The sequence below is a fragment of the Chiloscyllium plagiosum genome, unplaced genomic scaffold (assembly GCF_037043375.1).
Source record: "Chiloscyllium plagiosum isolate Xiang-an unplaced genomic scaffold, Cpla_swu_hap1 HiC_scaffold_19, whole genome shotgun sequence".
NCBI lineage: Eukaryota > Metazoa > Chordata > Chondrichthyes > Orectolobiformes > Hemiscylliidae > Chiloscyllium > Chiloscyllium plagiosum.
The window spans coordinates 21,665,159-21,686,581 of record NW_028270157.1 but is presented as its reverse complement, the minus strand read 5'-3'; the positions used below and the strand labels follow the sequence as shown (position 1 = coordinate 21,686,581).

Here is a 21,423-nt window from a genome sequence, read left to right as displayed (position 1 = left end):
AAAAAGGCATTAGTGAATCAGGTAGTTTTGCTTAATATCCTATAGCTTCATGGTCACTATTACTGACACTAGCTCTTTATTCCAGATAGTTTTGGATTCTTCTATTCTCCAACATTTTTTATTAGCATCAATTTATTGGTTTACATTCAATGTAAATTATTATATAAAACATTCAACTGAAAAACTGCAAACTCACCTGGCAGTTTGTTTTTAATTAAACATGTAAACAAATGATTTATGGAAAAATTACATACTGTCCTTTTTCCAAAGTATGCAATGATCTTAGCATAAGAATGGCAGAAGGTGGTAATGCTGCTTACTCTGGAGAGTTTAGGTTGAGGCCTAGTGTTGTTAAATCACTGCCTAATGCGAGATGTACCATGCCGGGATCAGTCTCTGCCGCTCGAATGAACGTTAAAAGTCCGATCATTCCAAACTGATCTGTTACCATTCCCGTAGGAATATTAGTGACTCGGCCTAAATAATAAGAAAAACAACGTTAAGAAATGATCTTCCAATTGTATAGACTTCCAGAATTTGGAAATATTGTTGAATAAGAAGTTATAATTTTGATGCCGTATAGAAGCACCCACCATCAGATAATACTTGGATCCCTTTTTTCTGCAGATTGTTGTTTTGCGTCGTTGAACTCTTATCGCCAGGAAATTTGGGCCCGTCTGTACTAGATACATTTTTTCCTGGTGTATTCAGATTCTGTAATTGAAATTTTTGGAAAAAAGGTTAATAAACAGCACAAAGGAAAATCTGCGATTTTGGAATATTCACATATAAGTTATAGTATTCCATAAGTGCTGTTAGATAAGAAGCTCTCGGATTCTAATCCAGTGACTGTGAAGTAACAGCATCAGATGCCAAAATTGGGATATTGCGAGGCTTGACAAGACTGTGTTCAAGAACAAAAAACAAAGAAATTACAGCACAGCCACAGGCTCTTCAGCCCTCCAAGTCTGCGCCAATCCAGATCCACTATCTAAACCTGTCACGTATTTGTGAAAGATCTGTATCCCTCTGCTCTCTGCCTATGCATGTATCTGTCTAGATACATCTTAAATGACGCTATCGTGCCCGCCCCTACCACCTCCACTGGCAACATGTTCCAGGCATTCACCACCATCTACGTAAAGAGCTTTCCATGTACATCTCCATTAAACTTTTTCCCTCTCACCTTGAACTCGCGACCTCTAGTAACTGAGTCCCCCACTCTGGGGAAAAAGCTTCTTGCTATCCATCCTGTCTGCACCTCTCATGATTTTATAGACCTCAATCAGGTCCCCCCAAACCTCAGTCTTTCTAATGAAAATAATTCTAATCCACTCAACCTCTCTTCACAGCTAGCACCTTCCATACCAGACAACATCCTGGTAAAGGTCCTCTGCACCCTCTCCAAAGCATCCACATCCTTTTAGTAATGTCGCGACCAGATCTGTATGCAGTATTCCAAACGTGGCCAAACCAATGCCCTATACAACTGTAACATGACCTGCCAACTGTTGTACTCAATACCCCGTCCGATAAAGAAAAGCATGCCGTATGCCTTCTTGACCACTCTACCAACTGTGCAGCCAACCTCAGGGTATATTGGACCTGAACACCCTGATCTCTCTGTATATTAATTTTCCCCAGGGCTTTTCTATTTAGCATATAGTTCACTCTTGAATTGGATCTTCTAAAATGCATCACCTCGCACTTGTCCGAATTGAACTCCACCTCCCATTTCTCTGCCCAACTCTCCAATCTACCTATATTTTGCAGCATTCTCTGAAAATCCCCTTCACTATCTGCTACTCCATCAATCTTAGTGTCATCTGCATACTTGCTAATCAGACCACCTATACCTTCCTTCAGATCATTTAGGCAGATCACAAAAACATTGGTCCCAACATGGATCCCTGTGGAACACCACTGGCCACAGTTGTCCATTTTGAGCAACTCCCTTCCACTACTACTCTGTCTCTCCTGCTGCCCAACCAATTCTTTATCCATATAGCTAGTACACCCTGGACCCATGCGACTTCACTTTCTCCATCAACCTACCTTATCGAACAGCTTACTGAAGTCCATGTAGATGACATCTATAGTCCTTCCCTCATCAATCAACTTTGTCACTTCCTCAAAAGAATTCTATTAAGTTGGTAAGACATGACGTTTCCTGCACAAAACCATGTTCCCTATCACTGATAAGCCCATTTTCTTCCAAATGTAAATAGATCCTATTCCTCAGTATCTTCTCTAGCAGCTTCCCTACCACTGACATCAGGCTCACCAGTCTGTAATTACCTGGATTATCCCTGCTACCCTTCTTAACAAGGGGACAACATTAGTAATTCTATAGTCTTCCGGGACCTCACCCGTGTTCAAGGATGCTGCAAAGATATCTGTTAAGGCCCCTGCTATTTCCCCTCTCGCTTCCCTCAGTAACCTGAGATAGATCCCATCTGGACGTGGGACTTGTCCACCTTAATCCAACCAACACTTCCTCCTTCCTTATGCCAACTTGACCTAGAGTAATGCATAATACCTTTGTCCTTTAACATGGTAGAAAACACAAGTTTTAGAGGTGTATTGACGAAATTTGAGGAGTTGCTGCAGTATGTCTTGCATACTGCAGACACTAAAGCTACAACGTGCCAGGGCATAAGGATGCGAGCAGCAGCGAAGGTAAGACCGTTTGGTTTTAAAAGTGCTTACCGGTAGCGGGCAGCGGTGTTTTTTTTTCTTTCACTCTCTCTTCACAGAAAGAGCTGGAGCACCAGGGGGAAGTGACGACGACCAGAGGGGCAGCCGAGACCCGGAAGCAGTAGTGTAAGCTTACCTGGGTAGGTTTTTCCCCCTTTAAAAGCACGAAGGAGAGGTGCCCGAGGCACTACACGGGTAGTGCCTCCCACCCGCCCTCCTCCTCTAACCTAATAATAACACCTGTTGTGGTAAGTAGGTAAGTGCTGAATTTTGCTTGTTGTATTCTTTAGACCCAGTTTTTTTTTTAAAATAAAAGTTAGCTTTAGAGGGATGGCAGTGAAGGCAGTGCAATGTTCCTCCTGCAACATGTATGAGGTGAGCGATGCCATCGACGTCCCTGCCGATTACACTTGCAGGAAGTGCACCCATCTCCAGCTCCTCCAAGACCGTGTTAGGGAACTGGAGCTGGAGTTGGATGAACTTCGGATCATTCGGGAGGCAGAGGGGGTCATAGATCAGAGTTATAGGGAAGTAGTAACTCCAAAGATGGCAGATAGATGGGTGACAGTGAGGGGGACTGGGAGGAAGCAGCCAGTGCAGGGACCCCCTGCGGCCGTTCCCCTCAAGAACAAGTATACCGTTTTGGATACTTGTGGGGGGGATGACTTACCAGGGGTAAGTAACGGGGCTCAGGTCTCTGGCACGGAGCCTGTCCCCGTTACTCAGAAGGGAAGGGTGAAGAAGAGCAGAGCAGTAGTAATTGGGGACTCGATAGTTAGGGGCACAGATAGGCGGTTTTGTGGGAACAAGAGAGACTCACGTTTGGTATGTTGCCTCCCAGGTGCAAGGGTACGTGATGTCTCTGATCGTGTTTTCCGGGTCCTGGAGGGGGAGGGGGAGCAGCCCGAAGTCGTGGTCCATATTGGCACCAACGACATAGGTAGGAGGAGTGCCAAGGATGTTAGACAGGCTTTCAGGGAGCTAGGTTGGAAGCTCAGAGTTAGAACGAACAGAGTTGTTGTCTCTGGTTTGTTACCCGTGCCACGTGATCGAGAGTCGAGGAATAGGGAAAGAGAACACTTAAATGCGTGGCTACAGGGATGGTGCAGGAGGGAGGGATTCCGGTTTTTGGATAACTGGGGTTCTTTCTGGGGACGGTGGGACCTCTATAAACAGGATGGTCTACACCTGAACCTGAGGGGCACCAGTATCCTTGGGGGGAGGTTTGCTAGTGCTCTTGGGGGGGGTTTAAACTAACTCTGCAGGGGCATGGGAACCCAGATTGTAGCTTCAGGGTGCAGGGCCTGGAGTGTAGGGAGGTTAGGAACATGGCATCAATTTCCAAGGAGGGTGTCTGTAAACAGGAAAGTGGCTTGAAGTGTGTATACTTCAATGCAAGAAGTATACGAAATAAGGTAGGTGAACTTGCAGCGTGGGTTGGTACCTGGGACTTCGATGTTGTGGCTATTACGGAGACATGGCTAGAACAGGGACAGGATTGGCTGTTGCAGGTTCCTGGATTTAAATGTTTTAGTAGGGTCAGAGGTGGGGGTAAAAGAGGGGGAGGTGTGGCATTGCTTGTCAAAGATAGTATTACAGTGGTGGAAAGGACGATGGATGAGGACTTGCCATCTGAGGTAGTTTGGGCTGAGGTTAGGAATAGGAAAGGTGAGGTCACCCTGTTAGGAGTCTTTTACAGGCCTCCTAATAGTCCTAGAATCATTGAAGAAAGGATAGGGAAGGTGATTCAGGAGATGAGTGACAGTAATAGGGTGGTTGTTATGGGGGACTTTAACTTTCCTGATATTGATTGGGAAAGCTATAGCTCAAGTTCGTTAGATGGGTCAGTGTTTGTTCAATGTGTGCAGGAGAGTTTCCTGACACAATATGTAGACAGGCCAACAAGAGGTGAGGCCATACTGGATTTGGTTCTGGGTAACGAACCAGGCCAGGTGTTAGAATTAGAGGTAGGTGAGCACTTTGGGGATAGTGACCATAATTCGGTGATTTTTACTCTCGTGATGGAGAGGGATAAGTGTGTACTACAGGGCAAGAGTTATAGCTGGGGTCAGGGAAATTATGATGCGGTGAGGCATGACTTAGGATGTGTGGCTTGGAAAAGTAGACTCCAAGGCAAGAGTGTAAATGATATGTGGAGCTTGTTCAAGGAGCAACTATTGAGTGTCCTTGATAATTATGTACCTGTCAGGCAGGGAGGAAAGGGTCGTGCGAGGGAGCCGTGGTTTAATAAGGAATTGGAATCCCTTGTTAAATGGAAGAGGGCGGCCTATCTCAAGATGAGACGTGAAGGTTCAATTGGGGCGATTGAGAGTTATAGGGTAGCCAGGAAGGACCTGAAGAGAGAGCTAAGAGCAGCAAGGAGGGGACATGAAAGGTCCTTAGTCGGTAGGATTAGGGAAAACCCTAAGGCTTTCTATAGGTATGTTAGGAATAAAAGAATGACTAGGGTAGGAATAGGTCCAGTCAAGGATAGTAGTGGGAAGTTGCGTGTGGAGGCGGAAGAGATTGGGGAGACACTGAATGAATACTTTTCTTCAGTATTTACTCAGGAACAGGGCATTGTCGTCGAATTGAATACTGAGACACAAATAAGTAGAATGGATGGCTTTGAGGTATGTAGAGAAGAGGTGTTGGAAATCCTGGAAAAGGTGAAAATAGATAAGTCCCCTGGGCCTGATGGCATTTATCCTAGGATTCTCTGGGAAGCAAGGGAGGAGATTGCAGAGCCATTGGCCTTGATTTTTATGTCCTCTTTGTCTACAGGAGTAGTGCCAGAAGACTGGAGGATAGCAAATGTGGTTCCCTTGTTCAAAAAGGGGAGTAGGGATAACCCTAGTAACTATAGGCCGGTGAGTCTCACTTCTGTTGTGGGCAAAGTCTTAGAGAGAATTGTAAGGGATAGGATTTATGCACATCTGGATAGGAATAATGTGATCAAGGATAGTCAGCATGGTTTTGTGAAGGGCAGGTCGTGCCTCACAAACCTTATTGAATTCTTTGAAAAGGTGACGAAGGAGGTTGATGAGGGGAAAGCGGTAGATGTGGTATATATGGATTTTAGTAAGGCGTTTGATAAGGTTCCCCATGATAGGCTACTGCAGAAAATACGGAGATATGGCATTGAGGGTGAGTTGGAGGTTTGGATTAGGAATTGGCTGGATGGAAGAAGACAGAGGGTAGTAGTTGATGGCAAAGTTTCTTCATGGAGTGCCGTCACTAGCGGTGTTCCGCAAGGATCTGTTTTGGGACCATTGCTGTTTGTCATTTTTATAAATGACCTGGAAGAGGGGTTAGAAGGTTGGGTGAGCAAGTTTGCGGATGATACGAAAGTCGGAGGAGTTGTTGACAGTGAGGAAGGATGTGGCAGGTTACAGCAGGATATAGAGAAGCTGCAGAGCTGGGCAGAAAGGTGGCAAATGGAATTCAATGTAGCTAAGTGTGAGGTGATTCACTTTGGGAAGAATAACAAAAAGATGGGGTATTGGGCTAATGGTCGGATACTTGGTAGTGTGGATGAACAGAGGGATCTTGGTGTCCATGTACACAGATCTCTGAAAGTTGCCACCCAGGTAAATAGTACGGTGAGGAAGGCATATGGCGTACTGGCTTTTATTGGTAGAGGAATTGAGTTCCAGAGTCCTGAGGTCATGATGCAGTTGTATAAGACTCTGGTGCGGCCGCATCTGGAATATTGTGTGCAGTTTTGGTCGCCATACTATAGGAAGGATGTGGAGGCACTGGAACGGGTGCAGAGGAGGTTTACCAGGATGTTGCCTGGTATGGAAGGAAGATCGTATGAGGAAAGACTGAGACACTTGGGGCTGTTTTCATTAGAGAAAAGAAGGTTTAGGGGTGACTTGATTGAGGTGTACAAGATGATTCGGGGTTAGATAGGGTTGACAGTGTGAACCTTTTCCCGCGTATGGAGTCGGGTATTACAAGGGGGCATAGCTTTAAATTAAGGGGGGGTAGATATAGGACTGAAGTTAGGGGTAGGTTCTTCACTCAGCGAGTCGTAAGTTCATGGAATGCCCTGCCAGTAGCAGTGGTGGACTCTCCCTCTTTATGGGCATTTAAGCGGGCATTGGATAGGTATATGGAGGATAGTGGGTTAGTATAGGTTAGGTGGGCTTGGATCGGCGCAACATCGAGGGCCAAAGGGCCTGTACTGCGCTGTATTCTTCTATGATGTTGAATTTCATGGATGGGTCACAGAATACCCAATTTCTGACTTGTTCTAGTAGCTCCAGCATTTATGCTATGGTGATTGCGAGATGCTAACAGTGGGAGATTCAGTGATAGTGGCACCATTAAACACCAAAGGACAGTAGAAGACCCTTTCTCGGCAAAGTTTGGTAAGAGACATACCATACACCAGTCCTAGTCTGGATGTTGCCCATATCTAGCTGCAAGTAAACTTTAACTGTTGCATTATAACTGTTTGTGAATTGTACAAACTAAGTAATAAAGCACCCATGAGTGTCTCTTAATGCAGCAAAAAGGCATTTAAGCTGTGTTAATAAACTGTGTCACAGAGTTATTACTGTACAGCATGATGGAGGCCATGTGTTAACTGCCATGAAATGTATTGTCACTTGTTTATTTTCCTACACAGTCGATAGGTTAGATGTAGAGAAGATAATTTCACAGAAGTCTAAAACTAAGGCCATAATTATTAGATAAATAGTTGTTAGATAACAGAAGTTGAGAATTGCCAAAGACTTTCATCCTGCACTCATCAAGACCATTTAAAGAATTCCAATAAAAGGGGATAAACAACTGAATTGATAACTGTTGCATTCTCCATATCAATGCTTCTACCAATCAGCACTCTCCTCTCATACAATATATAAATGTCGGTTTTCCTCTTCATTAATGTTTTTGTGAATTAGTTAACTAGGAGCCATTGAGAGGTGGGGTCCTTGTCAATTTGTAGAGTGTGGATTATGTTCTAGAAGGAGCTATGGGATTCCAGACAAATGTGTGGAGCTTTTATTCTTAAAGGTCCTATGTCAACAGGAATGCTTTGTTTGTTGTTACTGGCAGTGTTCTTTGAGGAGGGTATTTTCATATATGCATGCATAGGAAGCCACTCACGTTGCATTCATCCCAACATTCCAGAAATAATGCTCCTGTTTTGCAGCTCCAAAGCCGGGCTAAGGAGAATACGCTGTTGGGTAGATGAGGATGAATGAAGCTAAGCTACATATGTGGGCTCTGCTAGCCTGAATGGTACCCATAAATTTCCATATGGCATTCCCTCATCTGGATCTTGGCTTCAATGTACTAGTGATGATATTGGTAAGTCAATGTACAGTCAAGAGTAATATCAACATGTTTTGTTGTTAAGTCGTGGCTGACTGTGGAATCGAAGATTAAGATTTTCCTTGGCTTTAAAAATTTATAAGTGCAAGGCTGAACTGTCCAAGATTGGACTCAGGATATTTAGCACAAGGTGTTCCAGGACTTTATTGTCATTGAGAGCTAGGTGGTGACTCCATGGGTTGATGAGTAGTTTGTCTGGTGTGAAAATGGCGACCATTTCAGGTTTACACTAGGAGATTAGAATAACATCCGTGGTGTGAGAGGTAAATATGAGCTTCAAACAGCTTCATTAGCACTTCTTTCTCTATGGGTTGATGTTTTTCAGGAATTCTGAATAATATTGAATCCTGCCGCTTTATTTGACTTTGCAGTCCACTATCAGTTGTCTGCGATGATGTGTCAATAGCTGTTCTGGTATAGTTTTGAAAGGCTAGAGCTGATTTTTACTGTCTGCTTATCTCCCCAGCTGGCTGGTATCTCAGACCCTAATCACGAGCTCCAAAGTTATAGTTTCAATTTTGACTTTGGATCAGTGGTATAATTGTTTTGCAATCACAGGATGACACAGGGGTTTCCATGCCTTCTGATTTACTTCATAAATGAAATGAGGAATAGTTCAAATCATAACAGTGGTCATCCAAGTCTAACCATCCCTCATTTAACGAGCTTCTGCCCTGAGTACTTTACGTCTGGTGGCATCACAAGCATTCAGGTATTGTGTATTAAATGGAACTGCTGAATGGATTGTTCATTTCAACATTGAGTTTTATCTGTTTCCTCAGCCATGTGAATCCAAAATACAAAGGGGAAGGTAGATAAACATGATAGAAAAAGAAAATAAGTAGTATATATTACTTCACCTCACTGCATCAAAGCCCTTGGACCATAAGTGCTGTAACATACCAGCAGGGCCAAATGTGTACTGTAAACTCAATATACTTGTGTGGTTGGCATAATTTACAAGTGACTGCAACAGAGGAGGTACTTATTGACTCCTCTTTTCTGCTCTCCTAACCATTTATTTGTACTTTTTCCAGAAGAAAAACTTCAACCGGAAATCCTGTTCAGTACTGGAATAAAGTGGTCTCCTATGAATATGACAGAAAGCCTCAGAAAATGGATAATCTGTACATTAAGAATTCATTCTTACAATTAAGCTTTTTTTAAAAAGTGAATACAGTTTTATTAATGCTTTTCTTTGCAGCTTGAAGTTCAAATGGTAATTATTAAACTTGATATTGTTTTCTAATTTCTAAACAGATCGTTAGTGTTAATACTCTTCATAGACACTTACAGATTTGCTGTCATCATTACTTGAAGTTGGATCCTTATAGTTGGAACCAGGAAGTGCAGGGAAATCTTCATTGTGGATTGAGAAGTCCTGGGACTGTTCATTTGCTGGTTTTGTCACCATCCCAACTACATCACGCAAACAAAGCCATGTTAGCCCCGAATCTGATTATAGTACATTGTAACATGATCAACCTTTTTAACACCATTGTACTAATCACCCAAGGCACCTGTAGTCCTATTTTAAAATCTTAATTCTCCAACCAGGAATTTCCTGGTCCAAATCCTTGCAGTACCAAAACATTTCAACATGAGTAAATCCCCTTGAGGAAGGAACTTATCTCAGGCAGTCAACCTACCCAAATGCTAAAATGGCTTCAGCATTAGCATGAAGTCATTAGTGCAAAAGACTGGTCTGTGCCTGCAGGATTTTGACAAACTGGCCCCATGCCAACCAAAGAAAACTAAACAGCTTTTAAAAGGCTGACTGCAAGAAACTTGACTTTTTTGGCCACTAAACAATATCTATTCAGTTAGATGAGAATGGATTTTCATGTCAAATCATCAAATCACTTAATGACTTTGCAGACAAATAGCAAATAAACACTGACACCAGCCATATGAATATTTAACACAAAAGTAAAGGTTGAAACTAATTTTAGATAAAACTAAATAGGAAATGTACAGCAGCTAACTCATGCCAGGATTTTGCTGCTACTGTAGCTTAATCTTATGATCTTAAGTTAATTGAAATTCTGATGACTAGAAGGAAAAGGAGCAAGAGTAGGCCATTCAGCCCATTAAGCCTGATCTGCCATTCAAGTTGATCATGGCTCATCTAATTGTAGACTTACCTCTACTTTCCTGCCTACCCCCAATCCTTAATCCTCCATTCTTGTAGATTCAAAATCTAATCCACTTTTTAATGATCCAGCCTCCACAGCAAACCTTGCAACTTTCCCTCCCAGGCAATCAATCATCAAGTTTAAATATCATAGCAAAATACTCAAATCCTGCTTCATTGTTAAGAATCACCTATAGTCTTGTGATGTTGAAATTCTGAAGGGGGTATCATATGATTTTCTTCAAGGCAGCTCCAAAAGTCCAGTGTAAGGCTGCCAATGCCAACCTAAAAGTGCCGTGGGAGATCCACTCATAAATAAAGAAATAAAAACATTGCATCTACTACATACCTGTCACACATCAGACATCACACTTAGTTCCGAATGCCCAAACATTTTAGGGAAAAACCAATCAATGCGTTGAAGGTGAAATTAGCCACCTTTCAATCTTTAATAGAATTCTTATCAACTACCAGCACATGGGACTCTATGTCATTTAAAGGCAATTGTTTAATTTGGTATAATGTTTCCATCCTTGTAATACAGGCATAATTTGCCTTAGAGTTAGCATCGCTGAAATTTTTGCTGCTAATTTTAATAAAAAAATGTAAGAAAGGCGAAAAATATTCATATATTCCCATTCAACATTCTTCTACCTGAAAAATGACTGTTATCATTCAAAAAAAAAATCTGTGGTTCCCTCACTCCAATTGGAACCTGGTCCTTAGTGTGAGTGGAAGCTGACAGTGTGGAGTAGAGTTTCCAGGTTGCACCAAAACCCAAATTAAACCACTACTATGTAGACTTATTGGTAATCTACTTACAAGTTTATTTGTTCATCCACCACCTGTTTGGTAACAGGCAAATGTTAATTGATATTTTGAACAGTTAAGATCCTTCCCTTATTTAAATTTAGTCATGCTGCAATGTACAAAAGTTGTTTATACATTTTCATAACTTATTGATCATAATCAATCCAGTGTATATAAATAGAACAAACTGGCTTACAGTGAGTTAGACAATCCACTGAAGTTTGACAGGAGCCCAGTGTGATGTCTTCAGAAAGCACATACTATATGCAAATATAATAAGTATCCAAACTCATAAAAAAGGAGTTTTACCCATTAAAATTAAGAACTTAAATTATTGTACAACTTAAATTCAACTTTACTACACAAAATAACAGACACCAATAACATATACAGGAACTGAAATTTAAGGTGGTGAACATAATATACAAAAGCCTAACATTTCTGTTCTTTTAATATCACATTTAGTCCCAGAAATAAGTATCATTTTTAAGAATACAATGGAATCTAATTAAATGTGCAAGTACAAATGAAGTGCAAAATTCTTCATTCGAATTCACATATTATGCAAGTGATCAAAATGCAACATTTGATATGATGAAACTGTCCTAGTACTGTAGGAAAGTCCAAAACAGGAAAATAATGAGGGATCACTTCAAATGAATAGTCATTAATCACAATAACCACTCATCATCAGTATTCTCCACTTAAACTATGAATTAACCCTCCTGCTGAAATGGATTTACTTTACTCATTACAGAAACTGTACCATACACTTATTTTTAAAAAAAGTAGTTCCAGGTCAGAACTTGCCGATCTAGTCCAGTAACAAAATAAAATAAAAACTCAGCTACATAACCCTTTTCCAAAAGTATGTACATTTTGAATCGGATTCAAAATAATGGCCTGTTAAAAGAATGCAACATCCTATTTCATTTTTAAAAAAATACTGATTTATTGTTGCAAGAAACAACTGGAAGTATAGGTGACCTACTATGACTTAATAAATGCTCTCACTTCAGGTCAATAAGGCAAACTACCTGAATTCTATTTATAAGAATTCTACGACATCCCTGATACAGAACTACTTTCTGAAATATTTGAAAATTTAGGCATTTCAACCTAACATTGAGTGTAGATTGTAATCAACAACCACCAGTGTAAACCATTAGAAGATTTAAACCCAGAAACTATTTATTTTCAGGCTAAGTGCAGCAGCACTGATTTCATTTTAAAATAAAACTAGATAGATTAATAATTAGTGTTAGAGTTTAAAGCATATTACTTTGCTATTGGATATTTGTAAAGTTGCTGAATATAAATCCAACTCCAAACAATTACTGCAACCAAAGAATTGCAGTTGTCCATATTCTCAATTCAATGACACCATAATTGGCTAGGCATAACACTTACTGAAACAGACAGCTATGGAATTATTGTACAAAATAGCTTAAATATAATTAAATGAGCAAAATACCCCACAGGTACCATAAGATGGAGTTCTAAATATAGTACAGTTCTCGAATGATTACTTAGAAGGAAGAAAACATGTCTATTGGGCATTCAAGCTATAAACAAAATAAGTTTGGCAAAACTAGGAATCCTCCCACATCAGCAAGTTTTGTTACCGAAAAATGTATAATTGCTAAACAAAATTTGCTATCAGAAAATATGGAGCTGCAAAAGAAAGTAAATGAAATTTGGAGAATTAATGATAGACCGAGTTTCCACTTCCTGTTGTTTAAAATGGTTTGTTGCACTACTATGTCATAGAAATTTTGAGAATATTGTGAACTGTGCCTTAATGGATTGTATTAAGTTGATGGTCATACATTGAAATTACATTCAAAGTTTAATACATGCAAGAATAATAAATGGTTTATTTGAGAAAGATAATTTAAGAGTATTGCTTGTGTCAACAGAAGAATACAACAGAGCACATCAAGATGCGTATACTAAATTAGTTTGTGTCTATGAAACTTGACAAGCTTTTTAAGAACATCATCAAATAATTGCAGATCACAGCCATAAATAAAACCAGAAAATGGTGGAAATACTCAGCAGGTCAGGGAGCATCTGTGGAGAGAAAAACAGAATTAACATTTCAGATCAAGAAAATTCCATCAACTATGCTAACTCTGTTCCTCTCCCAGCAGATACTGTAGTGTATGATCTGCTGAGTATTTCCATTTTATTTTTGTTTCAGATTTCCATTATTAGCAGGATTTTGATTTTGATTTTGTATGAGTGAGACAGTGACAAACATGATCAGTCTGACAACCTGTTTTCAAAACTTAATTGACATGGAATACATCAATGCATGAAATTTGATACAAATTTGACAGTATTTATCAAAACATCATCATTAGGGAGCAACAGCTTGATTTACAAGATAGAAATCTAATTACTTTCGTAATATGTGCTTGTATGAAAATATAGTACAAATATAAAAAGTTTGAAATATACACAATAACAAAATAGCCCACAGCAATGTTCAAGTCTTTTTTTGGGAAAGACAATGCCATGGAGAAACAAAATAATCTATAAAAGTTGAAATGGAGTCAAAACTCCACAACAAAATTTCAGTACTCAATCCATTCTGCTGCCCCCTCCTTACTCAACTTTAGTAGATCATGTGTATTTATTTAGAATCATAAAATCTCTTCAGTGTGGAAGCTGGCCACTAGGCCCATCAAGTCTACACTGACCCTCTGAAGAACATCCCACCCAATCCGACCCAAACCCACCCCCCAACCCTATCCTGTTAATCTTGCATTTCCCATGGCCAATCCACCTAACCAGCATATCTTTGGAATTTTGGAGGAAGCCACAGTACCCAGAGGAAGCTCACACAGATATGGGGAGAATGTGCAAATTCCACACAGACAGTCGCCTGAGGTGGAATTGAACCTGGATTTCTGGCTCTCTGAGGTAGCAGTGCTAACCACTGAGCCATTGTGCCACCTCTTTAAGAGGACTTACGGCATTTAACATGCCACATTTACAACAGTCACAGATAAGAGATTACAGTAGAGTACTTGGCGTAACACCAAGATCATCCAAGTGGTATTTCAAAAATGGCATGTATGTGTAAATAAAAGCCTGGACAATGATATGTTAATAATTCCAACAAAGTTACATTTGAACGCAACTCAGTAGGCTCAAATCAGTTGCAGCAACAGCTACAGTAAAATCAAAATTACACTTGAAGAAAAATATTCTGTGAATGGAAGAACATAATCATAAGAGTTTATGTTCCTTTCTACAGCCCAAAATTTAGTAAAGTTAAAAATCAAATGTTGCTGGATCAAAACCAAAAGACAATAGGCTAGGTATAGCCACACTGAATTTTGAAACAAATCAGGCTCATCACAGTTCCTTCTAAATTCTTGTTAAAAAACCTTCAATTTTTTTTTAGTGAAAAGCAACTATCTGTGAATCAGCAGGCAGATGCAAGATATGCTCATTAACATCAGCCAAATGCATATTCATAAAGATGTATATGATTAAACATAAAACAAACATCAATGTTAGCTTTACCATTCTCATCAACAGCTAACAGCATAAGAACATAAATAGCGTACCCTGCATTTTCTGAAATTTTTGACTTCCAATTGTTTAGCCTGATGTAATTACTTTAAGAACGTTATCAAGTCATGGATATTTTCTTTCTATGCTAAATCAGTATCAGAACATGCTAAGAGTACTTCATTTTTGAATGTGCTTTAAACTAAAATCACATTAGGTCAAGACATATTTTAAATGAATGTTGGCGGCATTTGACATTGAAGGTCCCTACCTGATTTCTGTAGACGGGACACACGGACAGTTCCCAGCATGCCCATTTTCGAAAGGAACCCAGTGTCTGATGAGAGGAAGTCACTTATGAAGTTTTGTTAAAATCTAAAAACGTTTTTTAAACTTACTGAGGTGACAAGTCCTACACGTATGTACGCAAGCTCTTCAGCACATCTATTTTCAAAAATAAGCAAAGGCCACAGAAGATAAAGCCTAATTCAAGCTGAGTGAAAATACAACAAGTTATTTAGATGGCAAAATTATTATTCAACATTTATACAAATATTGCATCACAGCATGGTTTTCCAGCAGATTTACTATAAAAAGATTGACGAAAAACCTAGTGACAATCCAATAAGGTGTGGCATATTGACGTGATTCAACAATGTTTATTCGTAAATGGCGCAATTGGCTTCTGATGGGACCATTTTCAGAAGGAGACCAGACTTTCACAAGAAGTGATCAGTTTTTGTTAAGATAAAACAGACATAATGAAGTGCAACAAAGCACTGGCGACCAGTGACATGGGAGGATTTCAAAAATGTTAAACAAAATTTACACTACTTTGCTTTGCACTCAATGCTACCTACAACAGATATTCAAATATATTTCAACTAAATTCAAATGGTAATAATATGCATAACCATTACCAGATAAACAATGACTGAGGAAAAGTCTATGGAACTTTAAACTTTTTTCAAATATTCTAAACTTTTATTGTAATTTTGAAGACTCAAGAGTGAAGGATTGGATTTTTTTAAAATACTAAAGGCAATAGGTATTTTGTGGCAACTATCAATTTAAACAGATTGCTGACTGACCTGTCAAAGCCTTTCTTTCTTCTGCTCCAGATGTTAATCTATAGCGACCTTCCAACACTACTGGATTTTGTTACTCCACAAACACTTTCCGCTGGGAAGTGGTACAAAATAAAGGTCACCAACTTCTGGGCCTTGGCCAATTCTATAATTAGCGAGTTTTGAGAAGATTTGTAGTTCAGGTTAAGGTTCTGGAGGTAGCTTTGCTCGCTGAGTCAAAGTTCATTTCCAGACATTTCGTCCCCCTACTAGGTAACATGTTCAACTGGCCTCAGGCGAAGCACTGCTGGTAAGTCCTGCTTTCTATTTATATGTTTGGGTTGGTGACGTCATTTCCTGTGGTGAAGTCACTTCCTGTTCTTTTTCTCGGGGGTGGTAGATGGGGTCTAACTCGGTGTGTTTGTTGATAGAGTTCCGGTTGGAATGCCATGCTTCTAGGAATTCTCGTGCATGTCTCTGTTTGGCTTGTCCTAGGATGGATGTGTTGTCCCAGTCAAAGTGGTGTCCTTCCATCCGTATGTAAGGATACTAGTGAGAGAGGGTCATGTCGTTTTGTGGCTAGTTGGCACTCATTATCCTGGTGGCTAGCTTTCTGACTGTTTGTCCAATGTAGTGTTTGTTAGAGTCCTTGTATGGTATTTTGTAAATGACATTAGTTTTGATTGTTGTCTGTATAGGGTTTTTCAAGTTGATTAGTTGCTGTTTTAGTGTAGTGGTGGGTTTGTGGGCAACCTTGATGCCAAGGAGTCTGAGTAGTCTGGCAGTCATTTCAGAGATGTCTTTGATGTAGGGGAGGGTGGTTAGGGTTTCTGGACATATTTTGTCAGCTTGTTTGAGTTGTTGCTGAGAAATTGGCGGACTGTGTTCATTGAGTACCCATTCTTTTTGAATAGATGGTGTAGGTGATTTTCCTCTGCTCTGCGTAGTTCCTCTGTGCTGCAGTTGTGTTGGCTCGTTGAAATAATGTTCTGATGCAACTTTGTTTGTGGATGTTGGGATGATTGATTCTGTAGATCAATATTTGGTCCATATGTGTAATCTTCCTGTAGACGCTGGTTTGAAGTTCTCCATTGGCTGTTCTCTCTACTGTGACATCTAGGAATGGCAGTATGTTGTTGCCAATGACTGCCAGTCTACTCAGACCCCTTGGCATATTGGTAGCCCACAAACCCACCAACACACTAAACACTCAACTTGAAAAACCTTATACAGACAACAAGCAAAACTAATGTCATTTACAAAATACTGTGCAAGAACTCTAACAAACACTACATTGGACAAACAGGCAAAAAACTAGCCACCAGGATACATGAGCACCAACTAGCCACAAAACAATATGACCTTCTCTCACTAGTATCCTTATATACGGATGAGGAAGGACACCACTTTGACTGGGATAACACATCCATCCTAGGACAAGCCAAACAAAGAGATGCACGAGAATTCCTAGAAGCATGGCACTCCAACCGGAACTCTATCAACAAACACGTCGAGTTGGACCCCAGCTACCACCCCCGAGAAGAAGAACAGGAAGAAGAACTTCACCACAGGAAATGACATCACCAACCCAAAGAAACTCAAACATATAAATAGAAAGCAGGACTCATCAGCAGTGCTTTGCCTGATGGCCACTGAAGATGTTATCTAGTAGGGTGACAAAATGTCTGGAAATGAATCTTCCAGCCCAGTGAGCAAACCTACATCCAGTTCTAGAATTCTCCAATTCAGTCTATAATTCACCCTTCAAGTGCTGGTATGACTAAATATAGGAGGAAGGTATTTTGGAAAAAAATGAAGTTGTTTCTTATCATGTTTTCTTTCTCCTATTTTCAATACAGTGGAAACTAATGGGGAGGTGATGGCATGATGGCAATGTCATTGGAACTAGAGGCCCAGGTTACTCTTTTAGGATATGGATAGATCTCCCACCACGGCAGATGGTGAAATTTGAATTTAATAAAAATCTGGAATATAGAAAGCTAGCCTATTAGCAACCATGGAACCACTATAGATGGTTGTTTAAAAAAAAACACAGTTCACTCATGTCCTTTATCGGGAAGAAATCTGCTGTCCTTACCTAGTCTGGTCATGGTTGCTTCTCAACTTTACTCAATACATGGGCAATTAGTGATGGGCAACAAATGCCAAATTTGCCAGCACACTTCCCGTACAAGAATTAAATTTTTAAAAATCTAATGAATGATTTAGAAATCTTTAGGAAAGGAATTACTTGGTCAATCACGATGCAACTCCATTGCCTACACAATGTATAACATGCAGGGAATAACCTTGCCGCTTTCTCATGCTCTTATATCAGAAGATGCCATTTGACTGAAAATATTCATTATCAGTGGCAAACTGTAGCAAAATGGTATCAAGTTGTGAAATCATTTTAAAACAGGAATGAGAATAAATGATCATTGCATTTTATATATCAGCAAGTTCAAACTACGGTGAAATGTTTGGTCTCTGAAAGTAGAAACTCAAAGACACATATCAATAATAAAAATTGTTAGTTTATTGGATCCTACTTATTAAGAATGTTTTTCACTCATTGAACATAGAAACTAGTTCATGACATTGATGATTCTGGATCAGTGGTGCTGGAAGAGCACAGCAATTCAGGCAGCATCCGAGGACATGACATTGATGAGGTGCACTATACTCGCTTGATTCTGTCACTGTGATGATGATCAATGACTAAGAGTTTAGCAGGTAGGTTTTATACCTTTGAATGCAATTTTGCTGTTGGGTGGATTAATAAAGTCCATTTTAACTCATTCTATATTTTTCATCAATATTAGAACTTACGTTCAACTCTTTGGGGACACTATTTAGGTAGCTTAGCAGTAACTGGGCTGTTAATTATTTCACTAAGTACATCTCAGGCACAATGCTGAGACATCCAAAACTAATCAAAATCATTTCAATTAAGCACTGATGTCAGTCTTTAATGCACTTAGTCTTATTTGGCACAAGTCCCAGCCTCTTTCAGCTAATTTCTCATATGTAGATTTCACCTACAGGAGGAACAGTGTTATTGACAGTGGGGGATAGAAAGTACTGAAAGATCAAATACTAAAAAGATCAGTAAGGGCAAAAATAAACATGTAGAAATATAAAGATACATTCAAAATAATAGTCAAGAATGGAGGAAAGGAGGGATGAAAACAATGTAGCATAAAAGAAAACGTTAAATGTATAACATATAAATACAATAAAACCTGTCCTCACTCAATGTTCGGTTAACTCTGCTGCTTGCCACAAACCATGCGTTCCCAATTAAGAAGTTTCAACAATGTTTCAAATCTTTTTACTTCTGACATCATTACTACTTCTTGTTGTACAGTAAATACCTCATAAGATTACACATCACAATGCAGATACTAGAATTTTGATTAACAAAATCTGAAAATAGGAAAAGAATGGAACTTGAAATTAATGATTTGGGATCTCATGATTTCATCATGCTTTGCTTATATATATATTCTGAGCACTTTCTAATTTAATCTAAATTATATTCCATGTAATTAAGTGCTAACAGTGCTTTAACAGAAACAAACACCTAAGCACACTTACATTGGAAACTCATTCCTCATTTGGAATTAGTTTTAAAAGCTGGAGATACACACATTAACTATTTGTTGAGGGATTCTTTTGTACAAACAGACACATATTTACCGATATCTTCAGAGATAAATGATGAAACAAGCTCACACCATCTGAATGAATATTACAGTAATTACTATCGAAAGATGAAACATTTTACTTTTAAACCATGAAATGCAGAAATAGTAGGAATGCTTGGCAAAAATCCCTGAACCTATTCTCAAAAGGTCAGGCGAGGTTGGAGAACAGGGAAGGCAGGGGGAAGTGGTAAATGCCAGATGAAACTGCTAATGCCTGCTTGATCATGTTTGAAATATACATTTTCTCCATTGGTGGCAGTGCAGCACTCCCTATTGGTGCAAGGATTGGAATGGAATCAGGGAACAATGGAAATCTGGAACACTCTCCTCAAAAATTCTGAATACTGATTAACTGAAACTACAAAGCTGAACTCAATTGAATTTTTGTTTAAAAGTAAGGCTATCTTGGGATATGGATGAATGATGGGTTTGAAAGACAGTTTGAATGGCTTATTCCTGTTCCTATATACAATATAGCTCAGTGTCAGGCAGGGGGATCACTGCTTCTCAAGGTTGGTAAAAGGAAATTGCAAATACATTTTATGGTTCGTATCAGAGAATAGTTGAATTAATAGAACTACTGGTAAACTGTGCCTCAGTCATTTTAATATAAAAAGTTGCTAGTGTCCAGGAGGATCATAGGGCTGCTCTCTCAATAGAGATGACTGGTAGCAAGTTTAACCGGAGTGTCACCAGGCCTCAAGCAAGGGGCAAGGTTAAGGTGGCAGGACCTTTGCTGTGACCTTAGTCAGTATAGGAATCAAATAGTGACACGCTGTCGGTGTCACTCAGTGTTGCCAACCAGCCATCCAACCTACTGAAATAACAGACCCCCAGATGTAAAATCGCGCAGTCCCAAAAGATTACAGGACTGCTGTCTCATTACACTGACACAACTGGAGATGCATTTAATCGGAGGGTCGCCACACCTCAGATGAGCGAGTGAGGTTGAGAAGGCAGGGCCTTAACATACAAACGTAGGAAATAGCATTAGGTTATTCGTCCCTTCGAGGTTGTTCTGCCATTCATTACGATCATGGTGATCGCCCAACTCAACGTCCTCTAGATGCAAGTGCAATATCTAACCCCCTTCTTGAGATCATATGATATTTTGGCCTATGGTATGTGTTATCAAATTCCACGGGCTCACCATTCTCCAGCTGAAGCCATTTCTCCTTACCCCAGTGCTAAATGGTTTATCCTTAAGACTGGTACCTCCAACTCTGGATTCACCTGCCATCAGAACATCCTTCTTGCATCTACCAATCTCATAAACCTTCACTGTAGTCCTTCTACAGCAAAACCATGTTGCCTGACCTGCTGTGTTTTTCCAGTGCCACCCTTTTCAACGCTGATCTCCAGCATCTGCAGCCCTCACTTTCTCCTAGAGAAAAAAATAACCTTGCTCAGAGGAGGAGACCAAATGTACACAATATTCCATGAGTGGTCTCACCAAGGCCCTGTACAATTGCAGCAAGACATCTCTCTGCACCTGAATCCTCTTGCTATGAAGGCCAACGTTTGCTTTCTTTACTGCCTGCTGCACCTGCATGCTTACCTTCAGCGAATAGTGTACAAAGACATCCAGGTCTATGACAATTTATGGTCTTTCAGTCCTGCTTGCTTTTGCTACCAAAGTGGATAACCACACATTTATCTACATTACACTCTATCCAGATTTACATGCTCTCTCACTCAGCTTGTCCAAATCACACTGAAGCATCTGTGCATCCTGCTCAAAGCTCACCCTCCCATCCAGCTTTGTCTCATCTGCAAATTTGGAGATATTACATTCAGTTCCCTCATCTAAAACACTAATATATACTGTGAACAGCTGGGGTCCTAGCACTAACCTTTGTAGTATCCCATTAGTTACCGCCTGCGATTAAAAAAAAAGACCCATTTATTCATTTGTTTCATCTGCCAACCAGTTTTCTATCCATCTCAATTCACTAACCCTAATCCCATTGGTTTAATTTTACACACTTATTACTTCTGTAAGACTTTGTTGACACGGTCCTGAAAGTCCAAATAAACCACATCCACTGGGTCTACTAGTTACATCCTCAAAAGAATTTCAGTAGATTTGTAAAGCATGATTCCCCTTTTGTAAATCAGTGCTAATTCTATCCAA

The 21,423-nt window shown here is 39.9% G+C and overlaps 1 protein-coding gene and 1 long non-coding RNA gene across 5 annotated transcripts in view; one reads left to right on the top strand and one right to left on the bottom strand.

The window, feature by feature from the left end:
* LOC148146729 (uncharacterized) overlaps positions 1–9,144 on the top strand; it is a 33,399-nt gene extending 24,255 nt beyond the window's left edge. The window contains exons 2-3 of the long non-coding RNA XR_015760389.1: positions 7,862–8,019; positions 9,081–9,144. This is a non-coding gene — a long non-coding RNA (uncharacterized LOC148146729). The remainder of the gene's footprint in view (positions 1–7,861; positions 8,020–9,080) is intronic.
* Positions 1–21,423, bottom strand: part of cnot2 (CCR4-NOT transcription complex, subunit 2) — a 149,472-nt gene that overhangs the window by 16,679 nt on the left and 111,370 nt on the right. For 3 of the 4 annotated variants that reach the window (XM_043709757.2, XM_087997112.1, XM_043709758.2), the window contains exons 8-11: positions 14,784–14,849; positions 9,338–9,462; positions 594–714; positions 321–477 (exon numbers count right to left, since the gene is read on the bottom strand). In XM_043709757.2, the coding sequence (XP_043565692.1) occupies positions 321–477; positions 594–714; positions 9,338–9,462; positions 14,784–14,849 (469 nt within the window). The remainder of the gene's footprint in view (positions 1–320; positions 478–593; positions 715–9,337; positions 9,463–14,783; positions 14,850–21,423) is intronic. The other variant, XM_087997111.1, reaches the window with a different exon arrangement.